The 25,312-nt window shown below is 38.7% G+C and overlaps 1 protein-coding gene across 2 annotated transcripts in view; it reads left to right on the forward strand.

Annotated features, from left to right (window-relative positions):
• The window catches only part of LOC149786797 (chromatin assembly factor 1 subunit B-like), a 50,832-nt gene that overhangs the window by 11,409 nt on the left and 14,111 nt on the right, over positions 1–25,312 (forward strand). For both annotated transcript variants that reach the window (XM_089977299.1, XM_089977300.1), the window contains 5 exons: positions 4,226–4,337; positions 7,778–7,881; positions 8,222–8,318; positions 10,716–11,003; positions 24,256–24,374. In XM_089977299.1, the coding sequence (XP_089833425.1) occupies positions 4,226–4,337; positions 7,778–7,881; positions 8,222–8,318; positions 10,716–11,003; positions 24,256–24,374 (720 nt within the window). The remainder of the gene's footprint in view (positions 1–4,225; positions 4,338–7,777; positions 7,882–8,221; positions 8,319–10,715; positions 11,004–24,255; positions 24,375–25,312) is intronic.

A 25,312-nucleotide genomic window follows, 5' to 3' on the forward strand; every position in this document is an offset into this window, starting at 1 on the left:
TGTCTTATTATAACTTTATTTTCCCACCATTACTCAAGTTCTCTGCCAGCAACTGTTTTCAAACTTTGTAAATAGCTTGTATTGTGGGTAAGGAAGAAGCCTGTCAGATTTGGAATCAAAAGATCAACGGTCATTGTTACTGTGGAAAAAAAGCAGTGTTTTTCTGTACTGTAACATTAGTTTGTGGATAACTTGCATTTAGTGTAAAGAAAAAGTTTGGTCATTTTGGGTCAAAAGGACATGTTCATTGTTGGAGTGACTGAAAGAAGAGGAATGGTTTCTGCACATTGACCTTCACCAGAATTTGTAGATGGCTTGCATTCTGGGTAGAGAAGAATGCTGTTGATTTTGTGGTCAAAAGGTTAAAGGGTTTTGCAGAATTACTTAAATAAGTCTCTTGACAAAATCATTGTTGCTGGCTCGCACATAGGATAATAGGGTATATATGGACTTTTGGGGTTTGAGAGTCAAAGGTCACAGTCATGGCAAGTGGAGTAAGAAAAAAATAGTTTCTTTGTAGTAAGATAAATTCAGGGCAGTGTAAATTGACCAAAGGTCATGGTCATTGAGACCATTTCTCCAATAATCTCCAGAGTCGACTAGGCCACACTAGTGTCTGCAGAGAGGACTGGTAATTGTTGGATGGATATATAATGTCCCATGGTACTCCTGGTTTACAAAAACCTTTTTAGCACAATCACACAAAGAGCACTTTTACCACTTTGGTGAACTAAGTGGTTAGAATGTCTGCCTCAGATGCAGGTCATGGTTTTGAACCCTAGCTCAGTCATACCAAAGACTTCTAACAGGTGCCTTGCATGGTGCTCAGCATTAAGAGGTTAGTGTTAGGACTGGTCAGCCATGGTGTCAGAACAATGTTACTGGGTGGGACATGATGCTACATGTCTGCGGCATGATGATGCCCCAGTGCTAGACATCAGTATAAACACACTGCAGACATTATAGCGATATGACTGCAAATGTGTTAAAAATCCAAGTCACACACACACAAAGAGCACTTGTAATCTGTTAATTTGTATCCATATGTAGAAGACCATACTGGTATACATGTTTGTGTACATATGTGGATGACCAGACTGTTATGCATGTTTGTGTACATATGTGGATGACCAGACTGTTATGCATGTTTGTATCCATATGCAGATGACCAGACTGGTATACGTGTTTGTGTGCATATGTGGATGACCAGACTGGTACACATGTTTGTATGCATATGTGGATGACCAAATTGACTTTTTAGCAGTTATAGCAGTGTTTCAAATATTTTTCTTGGACTTATAATTTTAGGCCATGGTCTGCACTAGGTGCGTACGTGTTTTACGAACACAGCACTAATTTGAGTCTAAGTTGAATTTCTGTGCTCAAACAGCTTTGTGGCACTGTAGCTTTATAGAAACTTTAAGAAAGACTATTGTGTACATTAGTTTAAAATTTTTAGTAGGTAAAATTTGCCATCTGTAGTGCTGTCAAAATGTTTCACTAATCAGTTTTAAATGGTTGAATGGTTGAGAATGTCACTGACCAGCTTGTGACCTATCATCAGGGTCTTCCATTAGATTCAAAGTTTGGAGGGTGAGTTGCCAAAGTAGGAAGGGGGTTTGGAGGACATTCCCCAAAGGGATTCAGATTTTGTTGTAAAGTAGTTGGGTAAATCACCCAGCTCCTAGCTGATAAGGAAAGCCCTGTATCATATTTGGAGTTCTTGCCACAATGCTGCCTTTACTGGTAATACAGTTTTATACCATTCCATTAGTACAACACTGCTGTACTGGTAATATAGTTTGATAGCACTACACTGCCTGTACTGGTCGTACAGTTTGACAGTATGATACTGTCTTTATTACTGGTCATATAGTTTGATAGCACTGCACTGCCTGTACTGGTCATGCAGTTTGACAGCATCACACTGTCTGTACTGGTCATACAGTTTGGTAGCATTACACTGCCTATACTGTTCATGCAGTTTGGTAGCATTACACTGCCTGTACTGGTCATAGTTTGGTAGCATTACACTGCTGATACTGGTCATACAGTTTGGTAGCATTGATAGTATTACACTGCCTGTATTGTTCATACGGTTTTGTAGCTTTACACTGCCTGTACTGGTCATACAGTTTGATAGCATTGCATACATATCCTGTAATGGTCCTACAGTTTGATAGCATTACACTGCCTGTACTGGTCTTACAGTTTGGTAGTATTACACTGCTGGTACTGGTTATGCAGTTAGATCATTGCCTGTACTGGTCTTACAGTTTTATAGCATTACACTGCCTGTACTGGTCTTACAGTTTGGTAGTATTACACTGCTGGTACTGGTTATGCAGTTAGATCACTGCCTGTACTGGTCATACAGTTTTATAGCATTACACTGCCTGTACTGGTCTTACAGTTTTATAGCATTACACTGCCTGTACTGGTCATGTGGTTTTATAACATTACACTGCCTGTACTGGTCATACAGTTTTATAGCATTACACTGCCTGTACTGGTCATACAGTTTTATAGCATTATACTGCCTGTACGGGTCATACAGTTTTATAGCATTACACTGCCTGCATTGGTCATACAGTTTTATAGCATTACACTGCCTGTACTGGTCATACAGTTTGGTAGTATTACACTGCCTGTATTGTGTCATACAGTTTTATAGCATTACACTGCCTGTACTGGTCATACAATTTTATAGCATTACACTGCCTGTACTGGTCATACAGTTTTATAGCATTTCACTGCCTGTACTGGTCATACAGTTTTATATCATTACACTGCCTGTATTGTGTCATACAGATGGATAGCATTATACTGCATGTACTGTGTCATACAGTTGGATAGAACTTCTGCCTTCACTGGTCATACAGTTTGATAGCATTCCATGGCCTGTACTTGTTGTATAGTTGGATACACTGGTCATACAGGTGTTAGATTTCCATTTATGGCCAGATTGCAAAGCCATTACGTCTTAAGAATTGCTAGTATCTATCTGTTCATGTCAGTTGGTGTGTGCATTCATTTGGTGTCAGAAATGAATGTAGTATCTAATAGGGGTTTTTCCCTGAAGGTGGCGCCACAAAAACTGGCTTAAAATGGCTGATGTTTACGGCAGGCGTCAAAAGGCTCTTCCATGCGAATGGAGTAGAGGCGTCAATAGACGCTTGCATGATGTAAAGGTTTAAGCTGTTTCCTAGGTTTGATTTTAGGTTTAGCTAAATTTCTCCAACACATTGATGTAATTTGAGATGATATGTCATAAAGACTACTGCACTCTTACAACTAGGTCACCTGGACCTATATTTTTTCAGTACATCACCTGATCATAATACTATTCAAATTCAACCACTACCGTACACATCCAGCCCTTCCAACTTAAAATTTAGCTGTTTAGCTATTTCTTAGGCACTTGTCGTTTAAATTGTGCACAGCTGATGTTGTGAAGAGTACAGTACTTTTCAATCAGAACTAAATGACTTTGATTTATTTTTCATGCGTCATTAGTCTGCATTATTCTTGGTGTTTTGGTCAGTTTCTTTGTCACAGTTACAATAGAGTGACATTACTCATTACTTAGGATGTAATCTGGCCATATCAGTATTAGTGGTTTTCTTAGGTCTGTTCCTGGAAAGGTATTCATACTTTTATTTTATTGTATAGTAGTTTCTTGTCATTATTGTAACACATTGAATCAGATATACAGCATGTGTTAAAGGCCCTTTTGGCAAAATATGCTTCACACCCAGGGAAGGCACCTTTGATGCGGAATAGGCACCTATAGATCTGCAATTTAGAATTTTGTATTGTTTTCATTTGAGTAATCAGAGTGCCCTGGCATATATGTTTTAACAGTGCTTTCCCTGTGCACTTTGTTTAAATGAAACAGTCCTGAATTCTTTGTATTGTGTGATGCATTTTATGCAGTTTTGTCACTGTACTTGTGATAGCATGTGGCAAGACATGGATATTGCTTTGCCAGCATGGTTAAGTACGTATAGACTGTGTTTTAAAGTTTTGTGAAATCTTAAAGGTCCCCAAAAATGTGTATGTTTCTGTTTGGTTGACCATCTCTGCTTAATATTGCAGGTGGGGAACAGTGTGTCACAATTCTTTTATTGTAATCAAGATGTTCACTATTGTTCTTTAGTGTCATATTATTTGTGTTAAATTTCAGATTGTTTATCTGTGTCTAACTGTTTATGTTACATTTCAGATTGTGTAATAGTGTTCTGGAAGCTGAGTGACTCCCAGACTACAAGTAACAACATTTTCCAGGAGGAAGATGAAGACAACAAAGAAAGCTGGATCACACAGAAGGTACTTAGGTAGGCAAGACAGGATTTTTTAAATTTATTGTTGAAAGGGTAAATGAAAATTTATTACATAATTTTTATCCCTCAGCATGAATGTGGAAGGTGCATATTGTGTTAATCTTTTACTTAGGCCTACTTTTATTTGTCCATCCATCACACCTTGGCAAAATTTTGAGTTGATGTAAGTTTCTTTGACACTATGAGCCCTAGTTTGTTGTAACTTTGTTGATGTGTTTTCTTGATTATACAGCCATTCTATCCAAATGTAGGATGCTTTGACCTACTTTTTATGCTTCAGTTACTTATGCTGTGAGTTCCAGAGTTGTATTGACTTGGTGAGTAGAACATTATTCTTCCAAAACTAGCTCACTGTGACTTAAGTTTTATGTCGCAGTGATTCTGGTTGAGTTTGACATTCTGGTCAGTTTTTTAAGCATTTTTAGATAAGAGTCAGTGAGCTTTGTAGATGCACCTTGGTGAGTACACCACCATACTATCAAAGAAGGCTACATAGACTTGTTTCATGCTTTTATGACTTTGAATAAGTTTAGGTAAGTTTCTAATGCATTTTTGGCTTTGGGTCATGCAAAAAAGGGTGGCAGTACATTTATATTGTATAAAATCTTTTAATTTGTATGACAATTTGTCTGTGGTTATTTTCTGATCTACATCAGTAAATAGATAAACTTTTTATACAGCCACTGTAAAGACTCAGTGTACTATATAGTACACTGCCCTGTAGTTAGTAGTACTTGCCCAGCTGACTGTCCATCTCTGATCAGTTTAAGAACAGATCAGTAAATTTAGTTGTATACTCTCTACAGTTACTGACCGCTCCTGTGGCTTAAGCAGTTAGAGTGGATGTGGGAGGTTGCGAGTTGGAACCCCAACTGAGTCATACCAAAGACTTATAAAAATGGTAATATCAGCTACCTCACTTGGCGCTCAGCATTAGGAGGTTAGTGTTAGGACTGGTCGGCCTGGTGTCAGGATAATATAACTAGGTGGGACATCATGCTACATGTTTTCAGCATGAGGCCCCAGTGCTAGACATCACTATAAACTGCCACACTGCAGACATCGTAGTGATATGACTAGAAAATTGTTAAAGCTCCATTAAAAGTTACCAAACATTGTAAAGGGCTTGCACTTGGGGAAGGAACTTTTTAATTTTAGGCTTAAAAGCACAGAGGTCAGAGTCACTTAGTTAAAAAAGGAAAATAGTCTCCACACAATAACTTGTGTTCTCCACAAGCTAAAGTTACCAAACTTTGTGGATATCTTGCACCTGGTGTAAGGAAGAACCCTCTTGATTTCAGAATCCGAAGATCAAAGTTCTGGGTCACTCTGATTGAAAGAAAATGGTTTTGGCACAGAAACTTGAATTATCCATGTATCAGATTTTTTGTTTGGCTTGCACTTAATGTTAGAAAGGATCTTATTGGTTTTTTTTTTAGTCCAACGGTCAAGGTCACTTTGAGAGAATAAAAAAAATGTTTTCCATCAAGTAATATTACTATGATGGGACGTACATTAACCATATTTTTGGGGCTGGGTTACACTTTGAGTATTGAAGAAGGTGATTTTTGGGGTGAGAGGTAGAGATGTCAAAATATTGGGAAATTTCTACCAGTTACCTGTCAATCCTAACGGTTACCCGGGTACCCGATCAAATGTGAACCTGAACTGCTTTGGTCTAGGTTTACACATGCCAGCCCCCAAGAGAGGTATAAGCATAATTTATTAATAATATAAGTGATAAAAAGTGTACAGTCTGTATATTACATGCCATAATTACAGAAAAGTGTATGAAAAATTTACATTTATTATTTTTTAATGTAGGTTTATTTTGTTACTTACCTGGATCAGTAGTTAAAATTATTTTAACAAATCGACTAAATACATGTGGATTAGTAGTAAATACAAGAGTATAGACGCAATAGAAATTGATAAATTATTTATGCATAGCACTCACTTTAACTAGTCTCCATGTCTACAGTAACTTTTGCAAATAGTCGTAAAGTCCACAAATGATGACTGTTGTAGTGTCTTCGACCTACCATGGTTCGTCCCTTAAAAACAGTCATGTGCAACATGTTTTTAAGTTCAACAAAATCCCTCTCTTCTAACATTTTTCAGTCATATAACATTCAACAGTCACATCAGTACAGCTTGTTTTTTGTTTTTTTTATATCTGGCCCCGTTTTTTTCTTCTTCAGTTTAGACTGGTCCACTATGTACGTAGTATCAAAGTAGAATGAATCTTGGACAAGTGGTGTCACATTCAAGAATCCCATCTGTTTTCTTGGCACTTTTTCATGTAAAAATTACCATATTTTTCATTGTTATTAAATATAAAATTATCTTAAGATTTAAATATCTCAGTAAAAAATTTAATAATGTATAGTTGTCCATTTCATTCATTTTTTCCTAACATGGTAACCCAGTTTTTTTGTTGCCATTGCCATGCCAAAAAATGAGTCCAGTAAACAAATGTGAACAATGGCCCTGACTTGAACAGCTAATACTCTTTCCAGGGCCACAAACTTGAGGCAAAAATGGCAATTATTAAACTAGACATTTATATTGTACGTTCTTTTATTTGAATTGAAGTACATATTTTAATTTTATTTCCTAGAATATGTCTTAATCAGTATTTACTGTTGCTGTTGATGAAAGGTATTGACCTAGTTAGTGTCATCATGCTACATGTCTGTGGCATGATGCCCCAGTGCTAGACATCACTATAAACTGCAACACTGCAGACGTCGTAGTGATATTACTGGAAAATTGTTAAAGCTTCATTAAAAATACAAATCACACACACCTAGTTAATGTCATCAGGATCTCAAAACAAGTCATGAGATAAATGGTGTACGAACCATGGCCAGATATCAGCATTGATTCTTAAATAGGTCATGCAAGAAAGGAGAGAATTGTCCTCTCATATTATATAGTACATATATCACAGGTAAATTGTACGCAACTATATGAGCCCCGGTGATGATGAATAAATGCGTGCACGACACAAGCTTCGACCTGTAATAGTTTTTCTCTTTCTTGATTCCAAGAAGGTTTGTTAAAGGACAAGTAGTTTTGTAAAGGCGCTCTTCCTTGGATACAAAACTGTTTTTAATAATATGGTTTTATATTCCCAGAGCCTGAAAGAAGAAGGTTCACTAATGAACATAAATTGTGAAAACTAATTTAAAATTTAATGAAAATGCTTAAATACATTTTTTAAATAAAAAGCACAGATCATGTGGCTTTGCAGCTTGATAGGTATTTTTCATTAGCGACTTATCCATGGGACAAGTAATTTCAAATCTGGAGCTTGAACCCTGCCATGAATTCCAGCATTTGAGATTAAAAGAGCACCTTAAATCAAAACTAAATACAATGTGAAATTTGTTGTACCTTTATATATCAGATTTCATTACTACTCTTTACAGAGGTCATCTTGAGGACATTTATGACTTGTGTTGGTCAGCAGATGGGAAGAATATGGTTTCAGGATCAGTAGATAATAGTGCCATTCTGTGGGATCTTACAAAAGGTACATGATGATTAGATTATGAAGAATACAAATGTTATTTAGGAAGATTAATGGTTGATATACATAAAGCCCATACAAAAATTATACTTCAGTTTCTTTTTAAGTCAGATTATCATCATGATTTCTTAAGGTGATTGCTTTCTATATGATGTATTTGAACTGTTATGCATCTGCTCCTTCAGGGCTGTTATGATTTCATTATATTTAGTGTTTTTCCAGGTTCAGAATATCGTAGTTTTCAGTTACACAGAAATTAGTAACCAACTTTACACTAAGCGAACCATTTCTTTTCCTGAAGTCACTTTTCTTTTTTTCTCAACATTTAAATGTTCTATTTCAGACTGCAAGCTTGCCTTGTTTAATGATCACAAAAGTTTTGTTCAGGGAGTCACATGGGATCCAAGGAATGAATACGTGGCAACAATGAGTACAGACAGGTACGTGTTTCTTTTGTTTCCTGACTGGTCTCATTGTCTTGTTTAAAATTTACTGGTGTCCAATCTCTAATGGACACTCAAGGGACCACAAGATTTGCCTTGTATGAAACTGTGTCTTTTATATAAGAGGCTACAAAATATTTGCATTATCTAGACATTTGTCTGTTATTTAAGGGAATACATGATTTTTTTCTACATGTCGATGAGATTTTTTTGAGGGACTTGCAAGATTTCCCCACATGGGCATGTGTTTTTATTTTGGGGACTTAAAGATTTGCCCTATATGAACATGTGTCCTTTATGAAAATAATTATTAGCCTGCTAGCTCAACACAGCAGTCTCTTTGGTATTCCTGGGTATGTATGTCTGTCCACACTCTTGATTATGGTCAATTCCTGTGTATGTATGTCTGTCCACACTCTTGATTAAGCTCAGCATTCAAGTTCCTTCCTTGTTGCTTAATAAACTTGGGCAGGACATAAAGGGAGTCTTTTGTAATGCATCATTGATGTCAGTACTGTTGCTATAGGAACCAGAGTCAAGCAAATTGGTTTGTAGTGAAAACTTTCTTTAAATATATTTATCAATGGCAATGCCACTTAAATGGTAGCATCAGCAGTTGTGTGTGAAAGAATTTCAAAGTTTCATAAGATACATATAGGTCATAATATTGGGTCTTCTAATTGCTTCAAACTCTATCACAGATGGATAGACCACTCCAGTGGCCTAGTAGTTAGTGCATCCATTCACCTCGGATGTGGTAGGTTGCAGGTTCGAACCCATGCCAAGTCCTACCAATGACTTATTAACAAATATGGTACTAGCAGCTGTCTTGCTTGGCGCTCAGAATTAAGATATTAGTGTTGGGACAGGTTGGTCTAGTGTCAGGATAATGTAACTGTCACACAGGAGACATCGTAGTGAAATGACTGAAAAATTGTTAAAGCTATGTTAAAAATCCAAAACACACACATACATCACAAATGGATCCTAGTGCTGCATGCGAAAATGTACTAATACAAATAGCTTCACGAATGGTCCAAGAGTTTCTTTTTCATAATCTTTAATAATTTCATGCTGTGCTTTTTCTTTCAACACAATGTATGTTCAGCTTTCCCTCTAAGACTAGTCTTTGTCAGAACTGCTGCTTTGTCAAATGGTTTTTTCCATGTACATGCTTGAACACATCTTCTCTATCCAAAGTTCTGATATGTTAACCCTCTCTACCTCATGACAGATTGGCTAGATATTTCTGTGCTTCATGTCTTTGAATTTTATTGGATGTTGTGGCAGTGTTCCTACATGTTCTAGACAAGGGGACCACACTGGCATGGGCTCATAAATAAGCAAGTTTCCATTGATGGTCCGTATTTGTATAAAATGATCATTTCACTCGAATAAACCTGTAATGGCTTCTTTCTGGTATGTAGTCATACTTTCAACTTTAAACTTAGAAAGTATCCTTTTGAAGTGAATTGCTTCCACCATTTTGGCCAGTTTACAACGCACTGCTATTACATGCTTTTGATTATTTGGCCTTACATACTAAGGGAGGCAGCTCTTGAAATCCAATAGATGCCGCTAGGACAAAGCTCTGAAATATCTGATCGATCTGCCAAGGTGTAGAGAGGGTTAACATATCAGAACATTGGCTACTGAAAACGTTGAACATCCCAGCAGATTTACTGTCAATATTCGTCATTTTACTTTTCTCTTCAACATATTGTGCATTCAACTTGTCCTCAAGCGCTCAAGGCCTTCATAATGTTAGAACTGCTACCATGTTACCAGATAATTTTTCCTTCCGGCGATGTATATGCTTGAACCTCCCAGCTGATTTTCTGTTAGTAAGTATTTCAGTACATTGTTTTGAAATTTGGTTGGGGTGATTTTAAAGTGGTTTTTTTCACCTTGTAGAAGGATCTTTTATGTATTATGACAGAAAAATTGCGATTTATGACACAAATGACAGTAGCATGAGGTTATTCAGGGGATGTAACTTCTGCATGGTGGTCTGGCCACTTTTCTCAGCTGCCAAAAGGTTACATTATGATAGCCTTGAACATTTGAACAGTGTCCACATTAATAGGGAAAAAAACAGTGTAAAATTATTGAAGCCCATGTAAAAAGTCCATTTTCAAAATGTTTTTTGAAATACATTGCTAAATGCAGTACCAGTTCTCATTGCTATTCGAAAATAAAGAATCGGTTCATGCTGTTAGAGGGATTTCCAATGAGAGTCTAAAATATTCTGACTGAAAGAGTTTGAGTTTATTTCAGTATGTCAGAAGAGTTTATTACTTACATATATAAATCTTGATGTTCTGTCAGGTATTTCTGTAGTCAAATTTGTACTAGCATGTGTGTATGCTTAATGAGGTGTTACTTATTTTCCAGGTCATGTCGAGTATTTAGCATATCGGGTCGGAACTGTGTTCACAACATTTCAAGAGTAACCTTACCACCAAACAGTTTAAACAGCAAACAGGAAGAGGGAGGGGAAAACAAAGACTCTAATAAACCAAAATCAATAAGAATGTACCATGATGACACGATGAAGTCATTTTTCAGGCGACTCACATTCAGTCCAGATGGAGAACTTTTGATAACACCCTCTGGATGTCTAGAATATGATAACAAAATTGTAAATTCTACATACATCTTCACCAGACATAGTCTATCAAAGTAAGTAATTACCAGTTTTTAAATATATTTTATCATCCCTCTGCAAATGTATTTATTTTTATGTGTATACATTTATTGCTGTCTTGAATTTATGGTATGACCCTTCTATCGTGTGTCATCCTTCACAATTGCTATTTTCAACTTCTCCAAAACCATCAGACCAGTTTCATCCAAACTTGACACAGAACATTCTTCAGGTTTGTATAGATGATGCTGGCACCATATAGCTAGTACATGCTGATGTCATCTTCACTTGGCCAATGTTCCGATGTGTTAACCCTATCTATACCTTGGCAGACTGAGCAAATATTTCTGTGCTTTGGGATTGTGTATTTCATTGGATGTGATGGCAAGCCACTACATCCAATCAAAGTTATGTTGTTCACATTTGAACACTGTTCCTGCATGATCAAGATAAGGTGTGCACACAACTAGAATGGATTCATAAATAAGCAATTTTCCATTGTGGGTCTGTCTTTGTACAAATACCTTGCACTCAAATATATCTGTAAAGGCTTATCTCTGGTATGTCGTCATACTTTTGATGTCAAACTTCACAACTTATCCTTCTGAAGTCCATTGCTTCCACCAGTTGTGGCTGATGTACAATGTACCACTGTTACACACTATTGGTTAGTGGGCCTTGCATACTAAGGGAGGCAACTCATGAAATTAATCTAGATGTCACCAGGACAAAGCACTAATATATCTGCTTGCTTCGCCAAGGTGTAGATAGGGAACATATTGGAACCTTGGCAAGCAAAAATGTGCTGATGTGCTCTTTACCGGTATAAAATATGTCTGTTACTAAAATTAGAAAAATATTTAAATATCTTCTCCAGAACAGCTGAACCGAAGTTGATTAATTTGACAGAAAACATAGACCTTCAGGTTTATGCAAATGATGCCAAAATCAGAGATTTTTTTGTGCAAAGATGCATATCTGAATTGATCGTGTGGCAAAGCATAGCCGCTTACCAAATGTCCTAGTAAACTTAAATGCAGTTAGATCATGTCATAGCTGCATGAAATCAATACGAAATTATTTGTTTTCTCAGAACATGTTTTTTTTTTGCATTGTTACATCTTTAATCTGCTGAAAGACGAGATGAAACTATGGCGTTGACAAAATTTGACCTGGTACTTGTGATTTGCATTGCTAGTCACATGAGTACACATGTTCATGACATCATAGATCCAGTTGTCACGTGATATAAAAAATAACCTCTTTCAGATGTTGCAGAATAATTTTTTTATGAAAATCATCTACTGTTTGTAATAATAAAGACAACAATGAAAGAAGACAAAATTCTTTATATCTATTTTTAAAGCAACTACACGAGTTTTTGTTGTATCACGACTAACAGGTTAACATGTGCTCTGTGCTTGATGATTATGATTGCTGCTACAGCAGCAAGTTGGGGCCCCAAGTGGCCGAGTGGTCTAAAGCGCTCTCCTTTACGGATCACTGCCATCTCATCTCTGTCTGTGTGGGTTCGAGTCTAGGATTCAGCTAACGTGGGTATGTGAGAAAGCTCGCCAGTAGCTTCTCGTGGGTTGGTGGTTCTTCCCGGGGTTTTCCAGGGTTCTTCCTCCACCATTAACACTGGCTGCCATGCATAGCCTATCGTGTGCTGAAAAATGGCGTTAAACCCCACAACAACAACAACAACAGCAGCAAGTTTCTGGTTGTTCTCAACATAAAAAATTTGAGAATTGTATGTTCTTTCTGGCTTTTACAAAAGGTTTCTGACTTTCATTTAGTATATTTGAATTTTTGTACAACAACATTACGTGTTTGCTGTAATATTGCATGACTATTGGACTACCGATGTCATAAACATGTGACTAGTAATACAAATGGTGAGTACTGGGTCAGGTTTCTTCTATTCTGTAGTTTCATCTAGTCTGTCAGTGAATTAAAGACATAATGATTATAATACTTGCCATTTCTGAGAAATAAATCATTTTTCCTATTGATTTCAATCAGATATTACTTCGCATAACATCATTTAAGTTTGCTAGGCCCGCTGATAACCAACTACCATATGCTGCTACCACACCATGGTGGCAAATTCCAATTTGTTGATAGGTAATTTCTCTGACCCCACATCCCAATCTAAATGTTCGAATGGGTAAGATGCGGTGGGTATGATACCCGGATTAGAAAATGGACTGACGTTCGTTTTAAGTACAAATTTGAAGTCCAGAATGTCAGATCTCTGAGCTGAACTTTGGTGCAAAGCTATTACACTGCAACATGTAGCTTGAAGCATTGGTTTCAAATATTATTTCAGTTGCAGGAGAAATGGGAGATTGTCATCCTTTGTATTGAGTATCACAATACAAGCTTCTGTGAGTATCAATACAGGTTTTTGGGACTGGTTTATCGCATTGCAAGCAGACATGTTGATTGTAAAGATACTTCAGTCCTTTTTTATACAGTAGTATATAATTTTGAAGGTCTTTTTGTCAAAATCGAATCAACCCTTTTTGTAAGTAATTTTTTAAATCTTTTAACCAAATCATCTTTAGGAGTTAAGGTTGTTTGAAAAATATTGTTTTGGGTTTTATTGGCACAGATTAATTCCGGGTTTAAACTTTTTTCTTTACAAGATAAGGTTATAATACTTTCCATTTGTTTTATTTTGTATAACTTGCAGATAGACTTATTTTGATTTACAGCTGATTGTTGTTGTTGTTGTAGGGTTTAATGCCATTTTTCAGCACTCGACAGGCTATACATGGCAGTCAGTATTAATGGTGGAGGAAGAACCCAGGAAAATCCCAGAAAGAACCACCAACCCATGAAAAGCTACTGGCAAACTTTCTCACATACCCACATTGGCCGAATCGGAGACTCAAACCCACGCAGACAGAGGTGAGATGGCAGTGAGCCGTAACGGAGAGCACTTTAGACCACTCAGCCACTTGGGGCCCTCACTTACAACTGATTATTCTGATCTGTTCAGAATTAACTGTTGGAAAGGAAACTAAAGTAATTTATGTTCATTAAGTTGTTTCCTAGTACCAATATAATGCAGGAAAGCCAAGTAAAGTTAGAATTTTTATTCGATACATTGAAATGACTTAACATGCCAATTTACTGGAATATACAGTAGTCGAACTTGTTTCATGTGATACATTACATTTTGTAGTTTAATGTATGATCATCTTTTCTGACTTTGGCAATCTCGAAATAAAAATAGCTTTCTCCTTCAAATACGTTCCCCGATCACATTAACGTTAGGGATATAAGCCTGCTACCTCTCGAATCCAGCCCTACTAAAAGACGAAAATTCGACTTTTCTGTCTATCTCATATAGACCAAAGGGCAATAACTCTTGCCCTTTACCTCCCCTTGCCACCACCAGGTGTCACTAGTTTTTAAGCTTCACTTGTACTGATAACACGTACATTATACCTCCAAACAATCCAAGCCATCTTAGCGTTAAATTGGACCATCCGAAGTTAAATTTGGATTTATTGCGTTGGACAATCATTCTTCTACAGGTTGTATACATTATTTTAACAATTTTTTCAAAATTGAGTGACTTTGTCACCCTTACGGTTTTCGTCTACTGAAGACCATGTTACACACGCTATCGCTGAACTTGTATTGTCATTTAAGAGTTAACATGACACTGACTAATTTCGCTTACTCCGTTAGTAACGGTTGTGGTATTAGCGAATTAATAACATGCTGAATTGCTAATTTGTGCTTTGTTTTCTTTTCTTGTGTCGTTTCAGTAGAAATGTCAACCAAATGCATGAAATGCAAAAAGTTCAAAGCAAAAGAAGACAACCATGACTCTTGTATTGTATGTACCAAGTGTACATCATCTATACCATGCAGCGTGTGTAATACTTGGACAGAGCAAATGTGGGCTGATGTAGTCCAGAAGGCAGCAAAAGGGTGGGGGACATTGGGGTCCCCCCTCCACCTAAAGTTCGTCGTTTGCAACCGTTAGCCACAGTAACATCAGCGGCAATGGAGGAAAATAATGTTGACAGGGTACAACAGTCCACCTTTGAACAGATGTGTCGTTTGGTCCAGGAAACGATGATGCAGCTATCAGGCCAGATATTGCCCTTATTTCCGTCGCTCGCTTCCACAGCTTTTTCTGACCCTTTGGGGGAATGTTCCCCCAATTTTAGGCTGCCCAGTTGGCGTAAGGCCCCCTACATGTCCGAGCATGGCCTTCGGGCCTGTAAGTCAGGATGCATGGGTTTTTTACCGGATCTATCGGATCCATTTCATTATACAACCTCTACATCACCAGCCGTCCAGCTGTACCAGCATGGGGACCCTATTGCTAAAACGGTCCAACCAAATATGATTTACGGGGATCTTAGTGATAAATCCGTCCGTCAAGCTGTACCGCCGGCAGCATACCAATACTATGGCGGAGATTTTAGTGAGAAATATGTCCATCCAGCCAGGCCATTGGAGCAGCCGGTACCGGTGATAGCAGGACTGTCGCCAACATTCAAGCTGACCACAAGCCAGACAAACCAGCCGGCAGGGCCGGCCTTCCATATATTCACGGCTTATCCACAAGGGAGAGTTAGTGACAGTGTCAAGGATGACGGAATCGCATCATCTATGCCACCTGGTATGCTCTATCCAGAAATGCAAGCTATTCCAGAACACGACTTGGCACACAGTGAGGGTGACGAAACTTCTGCAAATCAGCCGTACACAGATCCAACCATGGAACGGACTGAGTTTGGCTTCAAGGTGGCAGTGGAAGAAACTTATAGGGTGTTGGCAACTTCAGAATGCCCTCCACATCCTAACGCCACTCAAGACTACAAAGTTAAGGCATCTGTAGATCTTGATGGGGAGGAAGAGACGCCATCCTTCCAGCTCCTTCCTCAGTTGGCAAAAATTAAGGAGATCAATGATCGTCTATCAGGACGAATAGGTGATCCGGGGAATGCTAAGGCATTCTTTTCAGAAAGCCAAATACCAGCGACGTTCTCGTGTTGCTGGTACAAAACTGATTCAGACGCCTTCAGTACAGATCTTCTGGCCCTGGACAAAAATATGGCAGCAGTTCACATGTCCACTGCACTGTTTTACAAAGTGGACAAAAATGTGTTCCATGCCACGTCAAAGCTAGTCCGGACATCTTCATTGTCAGACTTGGCTTCATTAGCCATTTTCCGACTCGCAGAAAAATCCGACAATGATCACGCTTGGGAAGCGATGGCCCGGATTGCTAGAGTTATTAACAGGGCAGCTCACCATTCCATGGCTAATGCGTTGACTGCTTCTGCCAACTTAGACCTGATATGACGTGACGCATGTCTGCGGTCCACGTCGCTCAAGCCCCATCATCCTCTGGCTTTACGGATGACTCCGTTTGGGTCGCCTTTACTCTTTGGAGGAAAAATTGAAGAAGTTTGGAAGCAGGCAGCTCAGGAACTGCCCCTCCAACTCGCCGCCCAACCCTCGCAGGAGTTTGGAAAAATCAGCCCCTGCCACAGCAGAGGGATGATTGGCGGACCAGGGACAAGGGATCCTTACAATCAAATGTGCAGTATAGATCCCAACCCAATACCAGGAGACAACAGTCTAATCAGGCTAGGAGGCAACCATACAGAGGCAGTAAGAAACAAAGTTTCTCCGTCTTCAAGCCTCCTAACTCAGAAAGTTGACATACCCTCCCCACCACCTGCGGACAGCCTACCTGTGGGCGGCCGCCTCCTGCAATTTCAGGACCACTGGACCACCTTTTTTCCTCAGAACAATTGGGTGATCCATGTCATTTCGGAGGGGCTTCGGATTTCATTTATCCAACCCCCTCCCCGTCCTCCTCTCCCCTCTTCACGGACGTACCGTCCGATCGGGAGAAGGATACCTTTCTACAACAGAAGATACGGTCGCTCATAGAAAAACGGGCGGTGGAGATTGCGAAAAAAACGCAATCGCCGGGGTTTTATTCCAGGCTGTTTCTTATCCAGAAGCAAACAGCAAGTTGAGGCCGATCATCACCTGAGTCGCCTCAACCAATACATTTTACCACCTAAATTCAAGATGGAAACGGCGAGATCAATCCATCTTTCCATCTGGCAGGACGAGTATGCCGTCAGTCTAGATATGACCGACGCATATTTTCACATCCCTATCCACCCCGCGTCACGGAAATTTCTCCGATTCGCTTATCGCGACGTGGTTTATCAGTTCCAGGTCCTACCCTTGGGCTTTTACCAAGGTTATGGATTGCGTCGTCACCCTGTTCTGCTCGACTTCATCTACAGGGACGGCAGTGTACTTGGATGACATCCTCCAGAAACATATGGTAAATTCTATTCTGCTCAAAGGCAGATCATCTAGGCTTTCTCGTGAACTGGAAAAAGTCCGATCTCCGTCCATCCCAGCGTTTTGTCCATCTGGGTGTGGAGTTTCTCACTGATCTGAATCTGGTACGTCTTCCTTGCGCTCGCGTAATCCAGATCGCCGAACTCGTCGAGTCCGTTTCCAACAGGACGTGGATTTCAGCAAGAGAATTCTTGCAACTCCTCGGATTATTCAGTGCGGCGGTGGACTTGATCCTGCTTGGCCGTCTTTTTATGCGTCCCTTACAAATGACGTTACTGGCACAATGGCGCCCCTTTTCAAGTCCCCTCAATCAAACAATAATGATCACGCCCGAGATACGATCATTCCTGCGTCAGTGGCACAACCCCAGTTGGCTGTCCACGGGGGTTCCTCTGGAGATTCCCCAAGCGGAGATAACGGTATATACTGATGCCAGTACCTACGGTTGGGGTGCCCGCCTGTTGTCGGAATTCGCTACAGTCAGCGGCACGTGGGAGCCAGGGGAGAGGCCTCTCCATATCAGCCTTTTAGAAATGAGGGCTGTCATCAATGCCTTTCATTTCTGGAAGGATCAAATTTCAGGAAAAACTGTCCTTATTATGTCAGACAACTCTGTGGTGGTGACTTATCTCCTCAAACAAGGGGGCACCAAATCACCAGACCTGTGCATTGTGATCTGGCAGTTTCTACGTTGGTGCGACAACCTCCACATCAACGTACAAATCAGACACATTCCCGGCAGACTCAATGTCTTGGCCGACACTCTATCCAGGAAAGGTCAAGTCATTCACACGGAATGGTCACTCCATCAATCAGTCTTTCTTCGGATTTGCACACTTTGGGGGCGTCCAATGATCGATCTTTTTGCGACAAGGTGGAATCGCAAGTTGCCCACCTTCATCTCTCCGGTTCCAGACCCAGAGGCTTGGGCCGTGGACACTCTGTCAATCAGCTGGGAGGGGTTGTGGGCATTCGCCTACCCTCCGACAGTGTTGGTACCGAAAATAATCCAGAGGTTAAGGTGTCAGAACTGTCGGATGATTCTGATTGCCCCTCTCAGATGGAACATGTCCTGGGTCGCCGATCTACTCAATCTAGCGATAGGTCTACCCAGGAAGATTCCAACCAGCCCAAATCTTCTCAAACAACCGCGGTCACGGGTGTTCCACCCCTGCCCAGACCGTCTTCTTCTTCACGCTTGGCTCTTGTCCGGACAGCCTTGCGAGACAATTTAAACCTTCAGTTGTGGAGAGAATCTCAAGAGCAAGAAGGCCCTCCACTCTGAAGGCTTACGAGGGAAAGTGGCGTGTTTTCAGGGACAGGTGCCATATCAATAACATCGTCCCTTTTGAGTGTCTCAATCCCTCAACTGGCTGACTTTTTTTTTTTCTCTGGCTTTTCGAGGAGAAACAGTTGGCCCCAATTACTATCAAAGGCTACCGCTCCATGATATCACACATTCTGCTATCATGGTAGATGTGATATTGGACATAACAAAGGTCTATCAGATCTTTTAGCCAATTTTGATTTCAATTGACCAAAATCCCTCACCCTGTTTCCAAAATGGAATCTGTCCTGGGTTTTAACATGGCTCAATTCAGACAAATTTGAACCTTTAGCCCACACTTCATTAAAAGCTACTATTATACAAAACATGTTTCTTGATAGCCTTAGCTTCAGCATGCAGGGTGAGCGAGTTATATGCCCTTTCCAGTGACCCGAACTTTCTTCACTTCAGATCAGATGGTTCGGTGGTGCTCCTGATGCAACCAGGCTTTGTAGCCAAAAATAGGTTACCATCCATTGGCAATCTTAGAATCGTCATTCACTCGCTCTCTTCCATAGATAAGTCAAGAGCAACAGCCATACAAGATCCTGTTCGTGCACTCAAGCACTATTTAAAACGCACAGAGCCGTGTGAGGACACACGTAAGCGCCTCTTTCTTCTGGTCAAAGCTGGTAAATGGGATATCACCCTTCAAGCCATTGCTTCATGGCTGAAGTGGGTTATACGCTCAGTGTACTCTGAGGTCTCGCAAGATCAGAGTCGCCTCATGAAGATTACAGCTCATGAGATTAGAGCAATCTCGGCGAGCCTTGCATTCGAACGCAATGTTTCGATCCGAGATATAATAGAAGCTGTTGGTTGGCATGCAGAGTCAACCTTCTCCAGTTTTTATCTCAGAGATTTGGCTTCGCAGAGGCAAACCTTGAATCTGGTAGGTCCGGTGTCGGCAGCCCAGATGACCACCAGACCCATTTGAAACAATCAGCACAGCCTATCAGCTTCGCTGGATTCACCAGTGAAATTTCGTAGGTAAGAAGATTTCAATAACTATCTTCTTAACCGTATATAGGGGTCACATCACGGGACCCTAGACTGTGTTGCTGATGAAATTAGGAGAACTGGTTATCGTTCAAATGGGGAATCCAGCCATCATTCCCTAGAAGGTACCCGGGGTGGAGGTAGGATGCTCAGCATTCCCTCCTCCTATTACCTATTCTCCTAACGTTAATGTGATCGGGGAACGTATTTGAAGGAGAAAGCAAATTTTTTTGTAAATTATGTTTCTCCGAGAATACTTACCCGATCACATTACTTAAAAACCCTCCCAACCACCCCACTATGCAAGCATCCTTGTATAATATATATCGCTCAGCTTAAAAAACTAGTGACACCTGGTGGTGGCAAGGGGAGGTAATGGGGCAAGAGTTATTGCCCTTTGGTCTATATGAGATAGACCGAAAAGACGAATTTTCGTCTTTTAGTAGGGCTGGATTCGAGAGGTAGCAGGCTTATATCCCTAACGTTAATGTGATTGGGTAAGTATTCTCGGAGAAACATAATTTACTAAAAAATTTGCTTTCATTTAAAAAATGCATATTTTATAGGCTAAAATGTTCTTTAATTTCATTCAATAATGGTCATATGTGAACCTTGAAAAAATTAATTTCATTCTGGAAAACCCCTGGAAATTTATCTTAAAAAAGCACGGGTACCATGTGTTCGGTATTTGATATATGCAGCCTTCTAATTATCAACCAGCTTCGGTTCAGTTTTGCACTTTTCCAGTTAAGCTGTCAGCTTTTACAACATTGTAACATTCTTTTGTAATGGTTTCAACTTTTTCATGGTGTTCTAATGTTTGTTTATTTTGTGATTGATATTGTCAGGAGATGGTGGTGTGTGATCTACCCCAACTCCTTATGGTTTTTGGTTATCATTGTCTATATATTAACACAGTATCTGCCCATTCCACTTACTGCCCTAAACTTATTTGGAAAGAAAAAGGAGTAAAATATTTAAATACTAGTATTATAGAAAATTAAATAAGAGATAATGTAAAGGTGTAGGAAAGTTGGATTTAATGCTTACTTACATTGATTTGAACAGCCATGAGTCCATAGCTGTGATTCCTCGTTATTGGTGAAAACAAATGATATTTATGCTTTCTTGTCTCTTGCTGAATAATGAGAAAAACTTGTACTATATTTTACAATCTGAATTTTTTGAAAGTGTTTCTCTTTCTTACTATGTGTTGCTGTGTGTAAATTTTGTCTATGACACAGTCATAGGATTATTTTATGCTTTATTGTATTTCTCAACATATTCTGTTATAATCTGCTCAAATAATGTTATACACAAACATATACCCATACAACTATCAATGTTGTATAATATTCATATATCATAGATGTACATCACAGAAGTGTCAGTTCACTTTTCCAATCATTCTTAAATTTTCTATACAAAAATGGAGATTGACTCTTCTTCGCTTTGTCATCAAAGTTGAAACTGTCTTTCTGTTTCTTTGGAGTTTGAGGGTCAGAAGATTCATCATTGGCAGGTCGTTTCCAAGACTGAGACAGAAAAGAAATACTTTGAGCTGTTGTGATTTTCAAGTTCAGATGTATGCACTGAGTGTTATGTGCATTCAATTTTTTTTTAATGATCCATTTATTAAAACGCTCAAGGTTTTAAATACTTTGCCAATTGAAGCAAATGAATCCCACTCTAAAAAATGAGTTCACAAGAAGCCATATATTCCCAGTGTATCTAAATATTATAATTTAGCGCAATCAAACAAACGGTAATATTTTGTCAGAAATTAATCCAGTAAAGTCATAAATGATTGTGACGTTTTAAACATTCCACCAAATGAAGCAAATTAATTGGCAATAATATTATTCAAGTTGGTCCACACCTTGACAACTGGCTTCATGAGTTGCCATATCCTCCACTTCTGACCAGTTGATTATAATTTGATGTCCAAACATACCAATTCTGGTATGTGATCAAAAGGCAGTCCATTCGTGTCATAATTGTCTCCTCTTCCTCTATCATAAACTTCAAATGTAATCTCAAAGCAATTCAACTGAATTCAGTTGTACTTAAGCATTAACTCTGCATAGTTCATATATATCTTCCATTGGTGCAGTATTATTGGCCATCAAAGTGTAAACTGTTCTCGAGCAGATGCCAGTCAGTGCCTCCTACAGTAAATTTGTTATGAGCAACTCTATCTATGTAAGAAACTAAGCCCACATTAATGACAGATCAATACCAGACTTCACATATCACTGATTTTCAGACAAAACCACTAAATAAACATTCTCTAAAGCAGGTCTCCAGTAATGCAACATGAACTTTAGCCACATAAATATCCCCACCCCAGTTGTAGAATTGCACAGGTACAGTTTTATCAATGCCACAGATAATTAGGTCCAATCTGTTAGATATTCTCATTTAAATACCCACAAAACCAAACCACAACAATTGAGACCCACAAAAATAAATTAAACCACTGTATGCAGTTTGGATATTCTGGAATTTGTAAATGCTTAACTGTGTAAAGGTCTTGTAGACTACCTTAAGTTGGGGTGGGGTGCTCCCAGTATTATCTTTAATTATTACAGAAGACCCACCCTGGCTCGTGTTTGTTAGAAATTGAAGTAGTGATAGAGATGCAAAGCTCCGAGCCCCCAGTCAGTGATGCCAACAGTTAAATTACTGAATACACAAAAACTGGAATTCAAATAAATAAACAATAAATTTAATGCCATTTAATAACAGATAGTCCTTCCTCAAATGAAATTCAATATTCAAAACCCTATCACTCGTCTTTCACTCAACCAAGTGACAGCCCATTTCATCATCTGATAGATTTTCCTCCTGTCCTGTGTTTCTATTCATCTGTAGTATTTCTTGACTGGTACCCAGTACCCCTTCAGTCCAACAACCACGTCCTTCACCCTTCCACTTCCGTTCTATCCTTTTCTTGTCTCCCAGAGACTCCGGACCAACTTTACCAGGGTATTTCCCTTCTCTGTCTCCTACAGCTCATCCGGTCCCTAAAAGCTTCCTGTCTCCTGTCAGAACACACACAAGGACATTAGTATATTCCTCTAGCTATCTAGTCTCACACTAAACAACAATCTATCATCAGATAAGCCATTACCTTCTTTGGTCATGCATTCGTGCACATTGAAATCTGGTATGGTATAAACGGTATCAACTACTTATCATGCATATATCAATAGATTTCATCACATTGGTATATATAGATTCTCAATCTTATTATATAGAACAATATCACATAATCAGACACATTTCTGTACATTACACTTCTACAAAGCTTACACAGATATCCACATATTCATGCGCTGATATATCCTTACACATTATACTCCTACAAAGTATACACAAATAGTCAAATACCCCTATTAACTAATGTTGCACACTGCAACCATTATACAAAGTTATAATTCAATTTAGCATTTGTAAATCAAAAATATCACATGAATAAATGCACGAGGTTACTACAAATTAACCAAATAGCGAATTATAATATTAATTCTTTACATAAACATTGCTCATATCTCAAAATATGCATGTAGATCAAACACTACAAATTAATCAAACCCTACTAATGTTAATTCTACGTACTAACAATTCTAGTAATGCATTATACATACTGCACATAATTAAAGTACAGTTACCTTGCCGTAATAGATTGCGACAGTCGAGCAGATGAGTCACTGACCTGTCCGAAGCTCCTTTGTAATTCCCAGAATAACAATGTTTCCTGCCAATTTCGAATGACGTCGGAATAGCTTATAACTTCCTTATGTTATTCTTGCAAGATGGTTTAGCGACTACTCAACCACTTGCTCAATTACGAGTGGATGTCGATTCACCCATGGTCTATATAATTAGCAGACATTGCCCCCTCCCCGGCAGTCTGTCAAGGGTGGATTTACGACCCCCACTTGATGTTCCTTTGAGCCCAACATCGGCAATTCATGCCACTTACCTGTGAATCACACGCAGCCAAATAAGGTGCCAGTAACAAGTTCCTATGGCCATATTATACACAACTGGCTTCCCACCCATCCTTTTGATGTCAGCTTACACTATCGTAACATAAGCCGGCCGACCAGCTGTGTACACATCACTTTGACACTCATTGTTCACAAGTCTGACACTCAGAACATTTATGAAGCGAATAATTAGCCTCATGGTCTAGCATATACATGTTGCAATCTGGCTATTGTTCCTTACTTATAACGTGACAAACTCAAGTACAAGTTTTTCAAGTTTTACTTGTGTTTAACTAATTTAAAACTTGGTGACAGTTTTTTTTAAAAATTTCCCGATGTTGCATTGACTTAATCTTGTACTTTTCACCAATATATATATATATATATATATATATATATATATATATATATATATATATATATATATATATATATATATATATATATATATATATATATATATATTTATATATGCTACTTCAAAACATAATAAGGTTGTATTTCGATATATCTTGATGCATACAAATTGGGCTTTTCATGTAGTCTGCATCTAGTTTCTTGTTGTGACAGGTCAAGAATTAAATTGTTTAATCTTTATTTCAGACCAGTCCTGTTCCTGCCAAGCCAAGAAAAAGCAACAGTAGCCGTCAGATGTTGCCCCGTTTTGTTTGAGCTCAGAAAATTGAACCCAGTATCAACTGAAGTTAATCACATAGTGAAAGGTATGTTAAATAGTTCTTTAATTTTATCAGTTTGTTTTGTCATGTCAGCTTTGGCATCCCTGTGCCACTTTATTTATCCATTGAGTTGTCCACAACCATGATTAAATTTAAGGAACTCGAACTTGAATTCATTAGAACATTTCATTACTAGGATTTCTAAAATTTAATTCATGGATTATTCTTGAATTATTTCTGAATTTAATTTCTTAAAACCGTAAGTTCTTACTTTTTCATTTTTTCATTGCTTTTTCCAGGGAAATATTTGTTAAATTTTTCAAAGCTTGTTGTTTCCACTCTTTCTTTTGTTAATGTTTATTAGAGCCTAAACACGTAGCATTAGTAGAGTCACTACGAGATTTCATGATTGTATACTTTTGGTGACCACATGACATTAAGTTGAATTTTCATCTTGGTGAACAATGTCACCCCGAGTCATTGCCTCAACTAGATCTTGCTTTTATAATGCTCATTTCAAACAGTGAAAAGATAAAGTTGTCTTTAAAATGTCAATGCCTTCTCAAAATGTACCAAAAATATACCATCTTTATGCCTGTATCATGTTAGCAGAAGGTGGCATATTGTGTTTTGCTGTTGCCTGTCTGTACATCCAGTTGTCTGTAAATCTGGAACTCAATCCATTCTATTTTAGCCCCATAGCACAAAACTGATCACTTGGAAATTTTACATGCTGTTTTAAATTGATGAGACAAGGACCCAATACAATTTTCAGATCTTCAGATTGGCTTTTTCAATTCATTTACCATATATACTCATATATAGGTCAAGTTCAACTGAAAAACTGCATAGACCCCAATCGGTTGTTGCATCATGTGATGGCAGATCTGGGTCTATAGTGTATATTCTTCTGACTGCTCCTAACAAATTGCATAGAACCATATCTGCCAGTGCATTACATGATGGCAGATCTGTGTCCATGC

The sequence above is a fragment of the Sinohyriopsis cumingii genome, chromosome 12, assembly GCF_028554795.1.
Source record: "Sinohyriopsis cumingii isolate HCF-2022 chromosome 12, ASM2855479v2, whole genome shotgun sequence".
Taxonomy (NCBI): domain Eukaryota; kingdom Metazoa; phylum Mollusca; class Bivalvia; order Unionida; family Unionidae; genus Sinohyriopsis; species Sinohyriopsis cumingii.